Here is a 12,846-nt window from a genome sequence, read left to right as displayed (position 1 = left end):
AGTATGGCCTGCGAGACTAGCCAAATGTTTTGGGTAAAGATCCTTAACGCAGTAAGAGTTAAACAGATTAGATTCTACAGAGATTGAAAAATAATGATGATTTCATAATAACACATGCACACAATAATTATAACAATAATTCTGGGTCCTCACGAGCAAATTTTGTAGCTCTCTTCGTGTGAGAGCATCAGGACTAGAGAATTTGCATGTAGGCAAGTCTGTATCGGTTTAGGTATACCAGTTTCAACACTCTTAAGTGCAACATGATTACAATCTGTATTTTTTTGACAAATTTGTGACATTTGAATAAATTGAAGACGCTCAGTATCAAGTACATGTAATAATTATACAACTATTTTACAGTCCACTAGCAACATGCACACGAGTCGTACAATTACTGAAGTTTCTATTGATTGTGCTACAGTTCAACATCTTTGTAATCAGTTCATGAGTCCAAGCCAGTGACCACACCCCTCACACTTCCTGTACAATATGGAGACACAATCAGTATCAGGTTGATCACTAGCCTCGAGACCAGGCCGATTAAAATACGGCCTGGTCTCTATTGCATGGGTGATAGTGCACATGCGCAAACTGAGTTACCCAGGAATCTGGGTAACTCGTATACTTTATAGTAAACCTTTGTAAAATTATACTGTAAACTAGTTTATTTACTAGTTTCTTTCCGTATTAATTTTAACAAATACTTGTCTCCTGTGAAGCTGTGGCTTATGCTCTCTATTGCGTTGTCGAGAAGGCTCTGTGGCCCTCTATGGTGTTGTCGAGAAAGCTTGCACACTAGTCTGAAGCCAGAAGAAGTTCTCATTTGTACAGAAACCAAGTTCAAAACATCACGACCATCCAACCATCATAGAGGTAGATGAGAGCCTCTTCTGGTTTCAGACTAGTGTGCAAGCCTTCTCGACAACACCATAGAGGGCCACAGCTAGCTAGCTAACCTATAAAGCCATAGTAGATAGTACATGGGCGTGTATGGACCACACCTATGATTAATTAATTAAACATGCAATAGAGACCGGCCGTATTTTAATCAGCCTGGACTCGAGGCTAGTTGATCACATACAATAAAGCAGTGGCTGTTAATTAGTTCTGACTAGGACATGACGTGTTGCTGAACTAGGGCTGCAAAATCTGGTATAATTATAGTCTCACTCTTTTTGCAGTATACATGCATTGTGTATTGGATTTTTGCTAGGGGAGGGTGCCCTAGCTGTGGGACTATAATTATAGGCCTTGAATATCTAGAATTACGCTACCTTACATTAAGGTGCATATGGTATAGTAGGAAAATAGGTATACTCTCGCATTGAGAATAATGATGGGAAAAATATATAACAGGCTGACCTTGACGAAAAAAATTGGCACAAATGAGAAGTTTCAAACTGTCAGCTATTCTGCTACCGTGGTTACTAGCCTCGGTCCCAGGCCGATTTTTTTTAATAGAACAATGTTGAAAAATACTAGTTATCGGCCTAGCTAGAAACAACTCGGCCTGGAATCGAGGCTACCGTGGGTACATACACCTCGGAGAACACGTTTAACATAGGATATAATTATGGGTGTATATCCTCCTCATAGGTATCACAGTGGTAACGGAATAATTAAAACTACAGAGTATATTACTAGGCACTTTACCTTCAATCTCCTCGGCTACATCGTTACGCTCAACAGTAGGACTCCTCAGGCATTCACATATGTAAGGCCATGTCATCGGATGTTCTGGATCAGTGACTTCAAGACACTTGCCTACCATCTCTGTTAGGCAGCGCTTATTACTGCGGTATTCATCTTCGATATCCTTCAAATCAGTAAATTTCACTCCAAGATCCAGTCCCAAATTGAACCAATCTTTGCTTGCACTCTTCAGCTTCTCACAAATTGAACGAATATCATCTTCAGTCAGAACAATTGGAATGGAGGACGACTGTCTTGTAAGGTTTCTTGGATGCCCTGATCCTATGCACACATAAGAATCAACGATTGTGTATAAGTATATACACACAACAATTGCATGTCATGCAATTAACCTAAGATGTTTTTCTAGTGAAAGTATCATGCATCGTGCTGAACAAAAGTGTTATGCGGAGAATTCTTTCAAAACTGTCAATATCAGCTTGCAATAAAAGGACTTCATTTGTGAGTTAGAGACATCAGCTCATTCTACTTGAAGCCGCTGTGTTCCACGCCTATATGACTGAAGGTTAGCTTCACTCCATATAATATAGACTGAGGCCCAGTATATAGCTTCAAAGTGATGCACCTAACTCACTATAGCAGCCTGCGGGCTACGTGCATTGTCATTGTGGAGCAAGAAAAATAGGATGTAAGGATAAGCAACTTATTGCTCATGACGTCAAGAGGGTCGATCTTCAAGGTCATTAGCTTTGATAATTGACTAATAACTCACTATAGAGGAATATCCTGACAGAGGCTTAAATTTATGTTACTGTACAAATTAAGGTAGCTGTATAATATCGTATTTGAGGATCCAATGAATACATGAGTATAGCTACAGACACAAACACTCCATGCACTGTATACACGAACTGACCTCTCTGTGTGGCTGAGTCACTCGTCCCCAGAGTCTGAGGTACTGAGGAAAAAGAGGAGAGTTGTTAAACTACAAAGATACGCCTATATTAAAGGGAAAATGATGTCATTTTCATCTGTATTATACAGGACCTGTTTGTGCATGCGAAGGATGAATCAGGCCCGGTTTGTGCATTCCAGTGTACTAGGTTATATAATATAGTTAGAACATGTTAGATTTAGATCCCAAACCCTATTGGCTACTAGAAATGCACTAGCTTAGCAACAACCAGCCAACCTAGCAACTGCATCATTTCTTTAATTGTATCTGAAGTTGGCATCTCTGTGTCTCTACTAAATCTGTGGTCTCTATTCAAGTCAACCCTGTTCTAGCCTCGAATCCAGGCCGATTAATCGGCCTGGTCTCGAGGCTAACCCTGTTCCTCCACCTCAGATTATAGTGCTGGACCGCTCCACCCACAAAACGGCAGCTCCTCCCCCAGTTTTGTAGCAAACAACACTTTCCAAGAAACGATTGGCTCGTACTACTCTCACATAGCGAAAGGAAGACACCTAAGCTAGAATTTGCAACAAACGAGCGGTTCCTATACTACTCTTGAACAAAGCCAAAGGAAGAAGCCAAAGCTAGAATTCCAGCACTTCCATACATCCAGCTCCTCCCCCATGCAACCTTGCAGCAAAAAAGTACAGCACACTACCCAAGAAACGAGCGGCTCCTACTACTCTCGAATAAAGCCAAAAATACTCTAGAGCTTCTCTCTTCCATTCTATATATGTTACTAGACAATGCATCTAGCTACAATAATTTTTATGTGTATCTTCTTGTAAATGACAATACAATGTATAATGTTGTAGTTTGTAGCCCAGAGCAATCTATAGTACCGGTACTATAGCTCATAGTTCCCTGCTAAATACCCTCAAATGGGATCTAAAATATATAGATACTGTAAACTACTATCATCCCCAGAGGAAAGACAAGATTTCGCATACAATTTAGATTCAGGTTACTTACAGTCAATATGTAAAATTAGATGATGGCTCTCTTCGTCTAAATCGGTTTTCGTCAGCAGAAAGTTTACTGATTCAGAAATATTTTTTTCCTTCAGCTTAAATCTATAATAGATGGCTGGAATAACTCCGCGTCGACTATTAGAATCGAACACTCTTGAGTATCCTTCAATACGATCTCTGGACAGCTACAACATGGAAAGTGCATATTAGTCACACCAGCATGTCCCCATTGTTTTGTCCTCCCCAAGAGTGTGTATAATATTATTAACATTACCGTGGATACTAGCTATGTAGCAAACTATAACTCACAGTGGATGTTACTCTAGTAACAGTCCAAAGCTCTGGATTCTCTGAATGCAGTTCCATCTCTACTGCATTTTCAAATTGAATTTGATCTAGATCCATTTCTTTTGTGAATCCATCTCTTTCTAACGCCTCTCTAATTACCTGTAATAACGAAAACTCATTATCATGTTACTTAACATGCACTGCGTATTATTGACCGGTTGTGGAAAATATTGAAACCTACCTTTATATGAGTGTCTAGATCCTGACATATCACACATTTTGTGTCAATTACATCACAGTGCAAGTTATTTCTGAAGAGCAATGCACTGTATATTTTCTCGATTGGAAAGCCAAATACTTTACGAATAAAAACACCGAGGCGACTGAAACGAGTAAGCTGGATGGATCCATAGCGTTCACCAATAGGAAAGTGACCACCCTCCAGGATCTCAAACGTTTTGCTCTGATCTGTTGCTCGAGCAAAAACAAGCCTTTGTTGATGGTCAGAGCTTAAACTCGCACAGTGTTGTATTTCCAGGACGACAGGTTTCTTGAACTGCACTTTGGGCTCACATTTCACATGATAAATTGAACTGACTGGTTCAGAGTTAGCGGGAATCTCAAAGTCAGTGGATAACTCAAAGGATATGTGTAGGACACATGTATCGATACCTCTAGGTAGCGAATTTTCCAGGACAGTAATTTTAATTCCAAAATTGCTGAACTCGTTAGATTTGTTAGTGACTTCCACAACAGCTTCTCCAATGTCACCTGTACATAAGATATTCTGCCAGCGAGCAAGCTCAAATGGATCAGGTGGCTTATATACGGCACCGGATGTGCACCGGATGTGGAAATGCCCTAATTTTTGTTATTTTCCCGAACCTCTCCCCCTTCAAAATTACATCCGGTGCCGTATATGCCACCTGACCCGCTTAAATAAAATGAAAGCACCGCAGGTACTGATGCCTCGGTGGAGATGCCAAAGCTACATAATATAAAGCTACTATTAATTTTTATACACATGATGAACATTTTTTAATTTGCATGCTGCATGCAAACTCAAAGAGTGGGTAATGAAGGACCACGATTGTTGTTAAAAACGATCGATACCAAAGTTCAAGCTCTCTTCTCACTCTTGCAGCTACATACCAATAGCTAGTATTCTAGTGCAGGGCTAACTACTAAGTAGAGTAGCAACACTCGGTAAACAAGTTTGGCTACGTGTTCTTCTGAAAAGGCTGCAATGGCATTCCAAGTAAGCAAAACTAGGCATAACTCGAGAACAAAGCATTATTTTGCAAATCCACGAATTAAATCCAAGAAAACATGACTAGAAGCCTATAGAAACTCTTACTTACTCTTAATCTTTTTCTATCAGTCTCACATGTGCATATATGAGTTAGGTGCACTGCTTTGAAGCTTGGTAGATTTATGTATGTATCATTGTTCTCAGATTATTATTATGTAAAACCCAAGATAGCCCGGTATCTCTTACGTTGGGTCAATTGTTGACAGATTTGATGAGCTGTGTCTCCTTTCCCCAATTCCAGTACGATATCTAGTAGAGCTCTGTAAGTTGCTTGAGAAGGATTATGTTCTTTCCAGATTTGTAAGCACTTCATCATGGCTGTTTGATTGCCATCTACATGACGCGATTCTCTCACATCAACTTCTTCAGCAGAAGTTAGTTCCATTGCACTCGAATAAAGTTCCACATTATCGAAACATAAGGCCAGTTTGGGAGTATCAGAGTACTCTATTTCACTGTCGAGTTGCTCGTCAGTCAGACTGTATCGTTTTATTAGTTCTTGGAGCGTGACTTGATTAGCGGGTGGTCCTATGGAGAAAGTGAGCATTGATATTAGTGACATGAATATTTACACAACATCAATCTACCGCTAGCCAGACACACAAGCTATGAGTTCTGCATGCTTCAGTTGTTAGAGGCATGCATATGCATGCATCGTTATCCATGAGGGGATGATACTCGTTGCTGGCAATACAGTATGAAGATTAAACTATTGATAGTCATATTAAAATATCTGAAGTCTTTACCTGGGGTAGAGGTACAAGGTATCTGGTGCTCTTCTCTCAATGTCTGTGAAGAGATATAGTACAGCACAGTTTCAACTTCGAACTGTGATTATTGCAATGTATACAGACAGCTTAATTAAGGTTAATGTTGTAATTTTACCCTGATACTAAACACAGAGGGATCAATATCATGATGAGCCACACCAGCTAGGTCCTGTATATACATGATTAGCAGTAGTATACTAGTAAAGTATTCACCACATGAAAGCAAAATAAATTGCTCCAGTCCTGGCATGTACTATACAATCATTGACTGCTGTACACTACATGAGCAGAAGAGTGCTCCAGTCCTGGCATGTACTATACAATCATTGACTGCTGTACACCACATGAGCAGAAGAGTGCTCCAGTCCTGGCATGACTATACAATCATTGACTGCTGTACACCACATGAGCAGAAGAGTGCTCCAGTCCTGGCATGACTATACAATCATTGACTGCTGTACACCACATGAGCAGAAGAGTGCTCCAGTCCTGGCATGCACTATACAATCATTGACTGCTGTACACCACATGAGCAGAAGAGTGCTCCAGTCCTGGCATGCACTATACAATCATTGACTGCTGTACACCACATGAGCAGAAGAGTGCTCCAGTCCTGGCATGCACTATACAATCATTGACTGCTGTACACCACATGAGCAGAAGAGTGCTCCAGTCCTGGCATGCACTATACAATCATTGACTGCTGTACACCACATGAGCAGAAGAGTGCTCCAGTCCTGGCATGACTATACAATCATTGACTGCTGTACACCACATGAGCAGAAGAGTGCTCCAGTCCTGGCATGCACTATACAATCATTGACTGCTGTACACCACATGAGCAGAAGAGTGCTCCAGTCCTGGCATGACTATACAATCATTGACTGCTGTACACAACATGAGCAGAAGAGTGCTCCAGTCCTGGCATGCACTATACAATCATTGACTGCTGTACACCACATGAGCAGAAGAGTGCTCCAGTCCTGGCATGCACTATACAATCATTGACTGCTGTACACCACATGAGCAGAAGAGTGCTCCAGTCCTGGCATGCACTATACAATCATTGACTGCTGTACACCACATGAGCAGAAGAGTGCTCCAGTCCTGGCATGCACTATACAATCATTGACTGCTGTACACCACATGAGCAGAAGAGTGCTCCAGTCCTGGCATGACTATACAATCATTGACTGCTGTACACCACATGAGCAGAAGAGTGCTCCAGTCCTGGCATGCACTATACAATCATTGACTGCTGTACACCACATGAGCAGAAGAGTGCTCCAGTCCTGGCATGACTATACAATCATTGACTGCTGTACACCACATGAGCAGAAGAGTGCTCCAGTCCTGGCATGCACTATACAATCATTGACTGCTGTACACCACATGAGCAGAAGAGTGCTCCAGTCCTGGCATGCACTATACAATCATTGACTGCTGTACACCACATGAGCAGAAGAGTGCTCCAGTCCTGGCATGCACTATACAATCATTGACTGCTGTACACCACATGAGCAGAAGAGTGCTCCAGTCCTGGCATGCACTATACAATCATTGACTGCTGTACACCACATGAGCAGAAGAGTGCTCCAGTCCTGGCATGCACTATACAATCATTGACTGCTGTACACCACATGAGCAGAAGAGTGCTCCAGTCCTGGCATGCACTATACAATCATTGACTGCTGTACACCACATGAGCAGAAGAGTGCTCCAGTCCTGGCATGCACTATACAATCATTGACTGCTGTACACCACATGAGCAGAAGAGTGCTCCAGTCCTGGCATGCACTATACAATCATTGACTGCTGTACACCACATGAGCAGAAGAGTGCTCCAGTCCTGGCATGTACTATACAATCATTGACTGCTGTACACCACATGAGCAGAAGAGTGCTCCAGTCCTGGCATGACTATACAATCATTGACTGCTGTACACCACATGAGCAGAAGAGTGCTCCAGTCCTGGCATGACTATACAATCATTGACTGCTGTACACCACATGAGCAGAAGAGTGCTCCAGTCCTGGCATGACTATACAATCATTGACTGCTGTACACCACATGAGCAGAAGAGTGCTCCAGTCCTGGCATGTACTATACAATCATTGACTGCTGTACACCACATGAGCAGAAGAGTGCTCCAGTCCTGGCATGACTGACTATACAATCATTGACTGCATGCTGTACACCACATGAGCAGAAGAGTGCTCCAGTCCTGGCATGTACTATACAATCATTGACTGCTGTACACCACATGAGCAGAAGAGTGCTCCAGTCCTGGCATGTACTATACAATCATTGACTGGTGTACACCACATGAGCAGAAGAGTGCTCCAGTCCTGGCATGTACTATACAATCATTGACTGGTGTACACCACATGAGCAGAAGAGTGCTCCAGTCCTGGCATGTACTATACAATCATTGACTGCTGTACACCACATGAGCAGAAGAGTGCTCCAGTCCTGGCATGTACTATACAATCATTGACTGCTGTACACCACATGAGCAGAAGAGTGCTCCAGTCCTGGCATGTACTATACAATCATTGACTGCGCGTACACTACATGAGCAGAAGAGCTAGTGCATGTTAACATTAACGATACATGCAGTATAACACCAGAGGAAGATTGTCCGGTCAATTAAAACATGCGTCCAGAAGATTTTACTGTATATCAGAGGATTGAAGGTACCAAAGGAAGAATAAGACAATTGGAATGCAATTAAAGTCCAGATATAATTATTGTTGACCCTCACTGCCGTATATAGCGGGTAATTTTCGTGGCGTTATTTTTGCGGGCAAGCTGGTCTACATAAAAATGTTCCTCATGAAAATGTAGGCGTGGCTTACCGTAACGCATCCAATGAAGTTAACGAAATCTATGCTCACGAAAATCACTGTTTTCCAGATAAACCAATTTTTTGCCCCACGAAAATTATCCGCTATATAATACAGTATATCCCATCATAATTATAACACAGTACAGTACGTACACTGCATGTATACATGCAGCGGCCCATAATTATATAAAACTGTGCAATAATTTTTATGTGCTGACATAACAATTTACCAAGTACTGACAAATCCTGGTAGCAATCTCTTCCTTCCTCAGATCCAATAAGATCCTAATCAGTGCTCTGAAGGTTGCTTCGCTGGGTTCGTGACCCCTCCAGATTGACAAACAGTTGATCACTGCCACTAGATTGCCACTAACAAAAGCGTCTCTCTTCACGCCAGCTTTTTCATTGTCAGTCAACTTCATTGGGTTGAGGTAGAGCTCCACATTATCAAAGTGCATAGCTACTAGAGTAAGGTCATCTTGAGCAATCTTTTGATCCAACTGCTCGTCAGTGACTCCCTGCTTGACCATCAACTCATGGAGGCTGGTAGTCCCTGGATCCTACACATGGCGGAAACCATAGTAACTAGACCCACTAACAGACAGCCCAATCCAGGCAAATCAACAACATTTAAGTGGACTAGGGTACAAGGGTACACATTATTAAATCACCCGATTTTTGCCACGTGGCACATAAAGGAAATGGTTTGGACCCTTTAAGACTTAGCAAACTTATATAGACATCAGTTTTAGCAGACATTGAAGTATATAATTATAGCTATGATACGTACCTGTATGTGAGCATCTCCATACTTCATTTGGTGCTCCAGTTGTCCAGTGATTGCAGTGTCTACAATGTTCCTTAGAGCAGACAAATCACTAGAACCTAAGCAAGTAATTAATGGCGTGAACAATTGTTGCTTTTTGACCTCAGAGATCAAAGGAATAGCAGTGCCAATAATTATATGACATATTGCACTGTGGTCAGTTCTGTATACATGGCATACAGAAATATGACTTCCTTTGGTACATTCACTTGAGTCATGCAGCAAATGGCTTCAAGGCAACAGAGTATTACATGGCACAATATATATACTCTGTATAACGGTTAATTTTTGTTCGTATGAAATGCCCAATAAAATATTTAGCTCAGGATAGTTACGGTAAAACATATTCCGGGTAAACTAGTTTCGTAGTTTTAATTTTTGTATGATGCTCTATACAATACAAAAAAATTTCCCCCATACGAAAATAACCTGCTGTGGTACATTCGTACGTTACTTTATCTGATCATCAGTGAATTTACCTCTTCTAGTATGAAGTTGACTGTCCTCAGTATCAGCTGATGTAGCTCCTAGTCTATGGACTGGATCTGCTGAGTGTTGGAGACTTTCTGATGACAGGGACCCCTCATACATGATGTGTGGTTTTAAATCAGCAGATTTATCAGCTCTTTGAGTATAAACTTGACCGTTACCATCAGCCTGTGTGAAGAGAAGTAATCTCATGCAGTGCTCCAGTCCTGGCATGACTATACAATCATTGACTGCTGTACACCACATGAGCAGAAGAGTGCTCCAGTCCTGGCATGTACTATACAATCATTGACTGCTGTACACCACATGAGCAGAAGAGTGCTCCAGTCCTGGCATGTACTATACAATCATTGACTGCTGTACACTACATGAGCAGAAGAGTGCTCCAGTCCTGGCATGCACTATACAATCATTGACTGCTGTACATGAGCAGAAGAGTGCTCCAGTCCTGGCATGTACTATACAATCATTGACTGGTGTACACCACATGAGCAGAAGAGTGCTCCAGTCCTGGCATGTACTATACAATCATTGACTGGTGTACACCACATGAAAAGAAGAGTGCTCCAGTCCTGGCATGTACTATACAATCATTGACTGCTGTACACCACATGAGCAGAAGAGTGCTCCAGTCCTGGCATGTACTATACAATCATTGACTGCTGTACACCACATGAGCAGAAGAGTGCTCCAGTCCTGGCATGTACTATACAATCATTGACTGCTGTACACCACATGAGCAGAAGAGTGCTCCAGTCCTGGCATGTACTATACAATCATTGACTGCTGTACACTACATGAGCAGAAGAGTGCTCCAGTCCTGGCATGTACTATACAATCATTGACTGCTGTACACCACATGAGCAGAAGAGTGCTCCAGTCCTGGCATGACTATACAATCATTGACTGGTGTACACCACATGAGCAGAAGAGTGCTCCAGTCCTGGCATGTACTATACAATCATTGACTGCTGTACACCACATGAGCAGAAGAGTGCTCCAGTCCTGGCATGTACTATACAATCATTGACTGGTGTACACCACATGAGCAGAAGAGTGCTCCAGTCCTGGCATGACTATACAATCATTGACTGCTGTACATGAGCAGAAGAGTGCTCCAGTCCTGGCATGCACTATACAATCATTGACTGCTGTACATGAGCAGAAGAGTGCTCCAGTCCTGGCATGTACTATACAATCATTGACTGGTGTACACCACATGAGCAGAAGAGTGCTCCAGTCCTGGCATGCACTATACAATCATTGACTGCTGTACACCACATGAGCAGAAGAGTGCTCCAGTCCTGGCATGACTATACAATCATTGACTGGTGTACACCACATGAGCAGAAGAGTGCTCCAGTCCTGGCATGTACTATACAATCATTGACTGCTGTACACCACATGAGCAGAAGAGTGCTCCAGTCCTGGCATGACTATACAATCATTGACTGCTGTACACCACATGAGCAGAAGAGTGCTCCAGTCCTGGCATGACTATACAATCATTGACTGCATGCTGTACACCACATGAGCAGAAGAGTGCTCCAGTCCTGGCATGTACTATACAATCATTGACTGCATGCTGTACACCACATGAGCAGAAGAGTGCTCCAGTCCTGGCATGTACTATACAATCATTGACTGCTGTACACCACATGAGCAGAAGAGTGCTCCAGTCCTGGCATGTACTATACAATCATTGACTGCTGTACACCACATGAGCAGAAGAGTGCTCCAGTCCTGGCATGTACTATACAATCATTGACTGGTGTACACCACATGAGCAGAAGAGTGCTCCAGTCCTGGCATGACTATACAATCATTGACTGCTGTACACCACATGAGCAGAAGAGTGCTCCAGTCCTGGCATGTACTATACAATCATTGACTGGTGTACACCACATGAGCAGAAGAGTGCTCCAGTCCTGGCATGACTATACAATCATTGACTGCTGTACACCACATGAGCAGAAGAGTGCTCCAGTCCTGGCATGACTATACAATCATTGACTGCTGTACACCACATGAGCAGAAGAGTGCTCCAGTCCTGGCATGTACTATACAATCATTGACTGCTGTACACCACATGAGTAGAAGAGTGCTCCAGTCCTGGCATGCACTATACAATCATTGACTGCTGTACACCACATGAGCAGAAGAGTGCTCCAGTCCTGGCATGACTATACAATCATTGACTGCTGTACACCACATGAGCAGAAGAGTGCTCCAGTCCTGGCATGACTATACAATCATTGACTGCTGTACACCACATGAGCAGAAGAGTGCTCCAGTCCTGGCATGTACTATACAATCATTGGCTGGTGTACACCACATGAGCAGAAGAGTGCTCCAGTCCTGGCATGTACTATACAATCATTGACTGCTGTACACCACATGAGCAGAAGAGTGCTCCAGTCCTGGCATGTACTATACAATCATTGACTGCTGTACACCACATGAGCAGAAGAGTGCTCCAGTCCTGGCATGTACTATACAATCATTGACTGCTGTACACCACATGAGCAGAAGAGTGCTCCAGTCCTGGCATGACTATACAATCATTGACTGCTGTACACCACATGAGCAGAAGAGTGCTCCAGTCCTGGCATGTACTATACAATCATTGACTGGTGTACACCACATGAGCAGAAGAGTGCTCCAGTCCTGGCATGTACTATACAATCATTGACTGGTGTACACCACATGAGCAGAAGAGTGCTCCAGTCC

The 12,846-nt window shown here is 42.6% G+C and overlaps 1 protein-coding gene across 1 annotated transcript in view; it reads right to left on the bottom strand.

Annotated features, from left to right (window-relative positions):
* Positions 1–283: 283 nt before the first annotated feature.
* LOC135337178 (uncharacterized) overlaps positions 284–12,846 on the bottom strand; it is a 32,138-nt gene continuing 19,575 nt past the window's right edge. Inside the window, exons 20-30 of the mRNA XM_064533077.1 lie at positions 10,107–10,284; positions 9,592–9,686; positions 9,032–9,361; positions 5,929–5,971; positions 5,369–5,710; positions 4,112–4,641; positions 3,892–4,029; positions 3,584–3,767; positions 2,573–2,614; positions 1,657–1,977; positions 284–483 (exon numbers count right to left, since the gene is read on the bottom strand). Coding sequence (XP_064389147.1) covers positions 446–483; positions 1,657–1,977; positions 2,573–2,614; positions 3,584–3,767; positions 3,892–4,029; positions 4,112–4,641; positions 5,369–5,710; positions 5,929–5,971; positions 9,032–9,361; positions 9,592–9,686; positions 10,107–10,284 — 2,241 coding nt within the window. The 3' untranslated portion in view covers positions 284–445. The remainder of the gene's footprint in view (positions 484–1,656; positions 1,978–2,572; positions 2,615–3,583; positions 3,768–3,891; positions 4,030–4,111; positions 4,642–5,368; positions 5,711–5,928; positions 5,972–9,031; positions 9,362–9,591; positions 9,687–10,106; positions 10,285–12,846) is intronic.

The sequence above is a fragment of the Halichondria panicea genome, chromosome 6 (assembly GCF_963675165.1).
Source record: "Halichondria panicea chromosome 6, odHalPani1.1, whole genome shotgun sequence".
Classification (NCBI taxonomy): Eukaryota; Metazoa; Porifera; class Demospongiae; order Suberitida; family Halichondriidae; genus Halichondria; species Halichondria panicea.
This window is presented reverse-complemented; position numbering and strand designations above follow the sequence as displayed.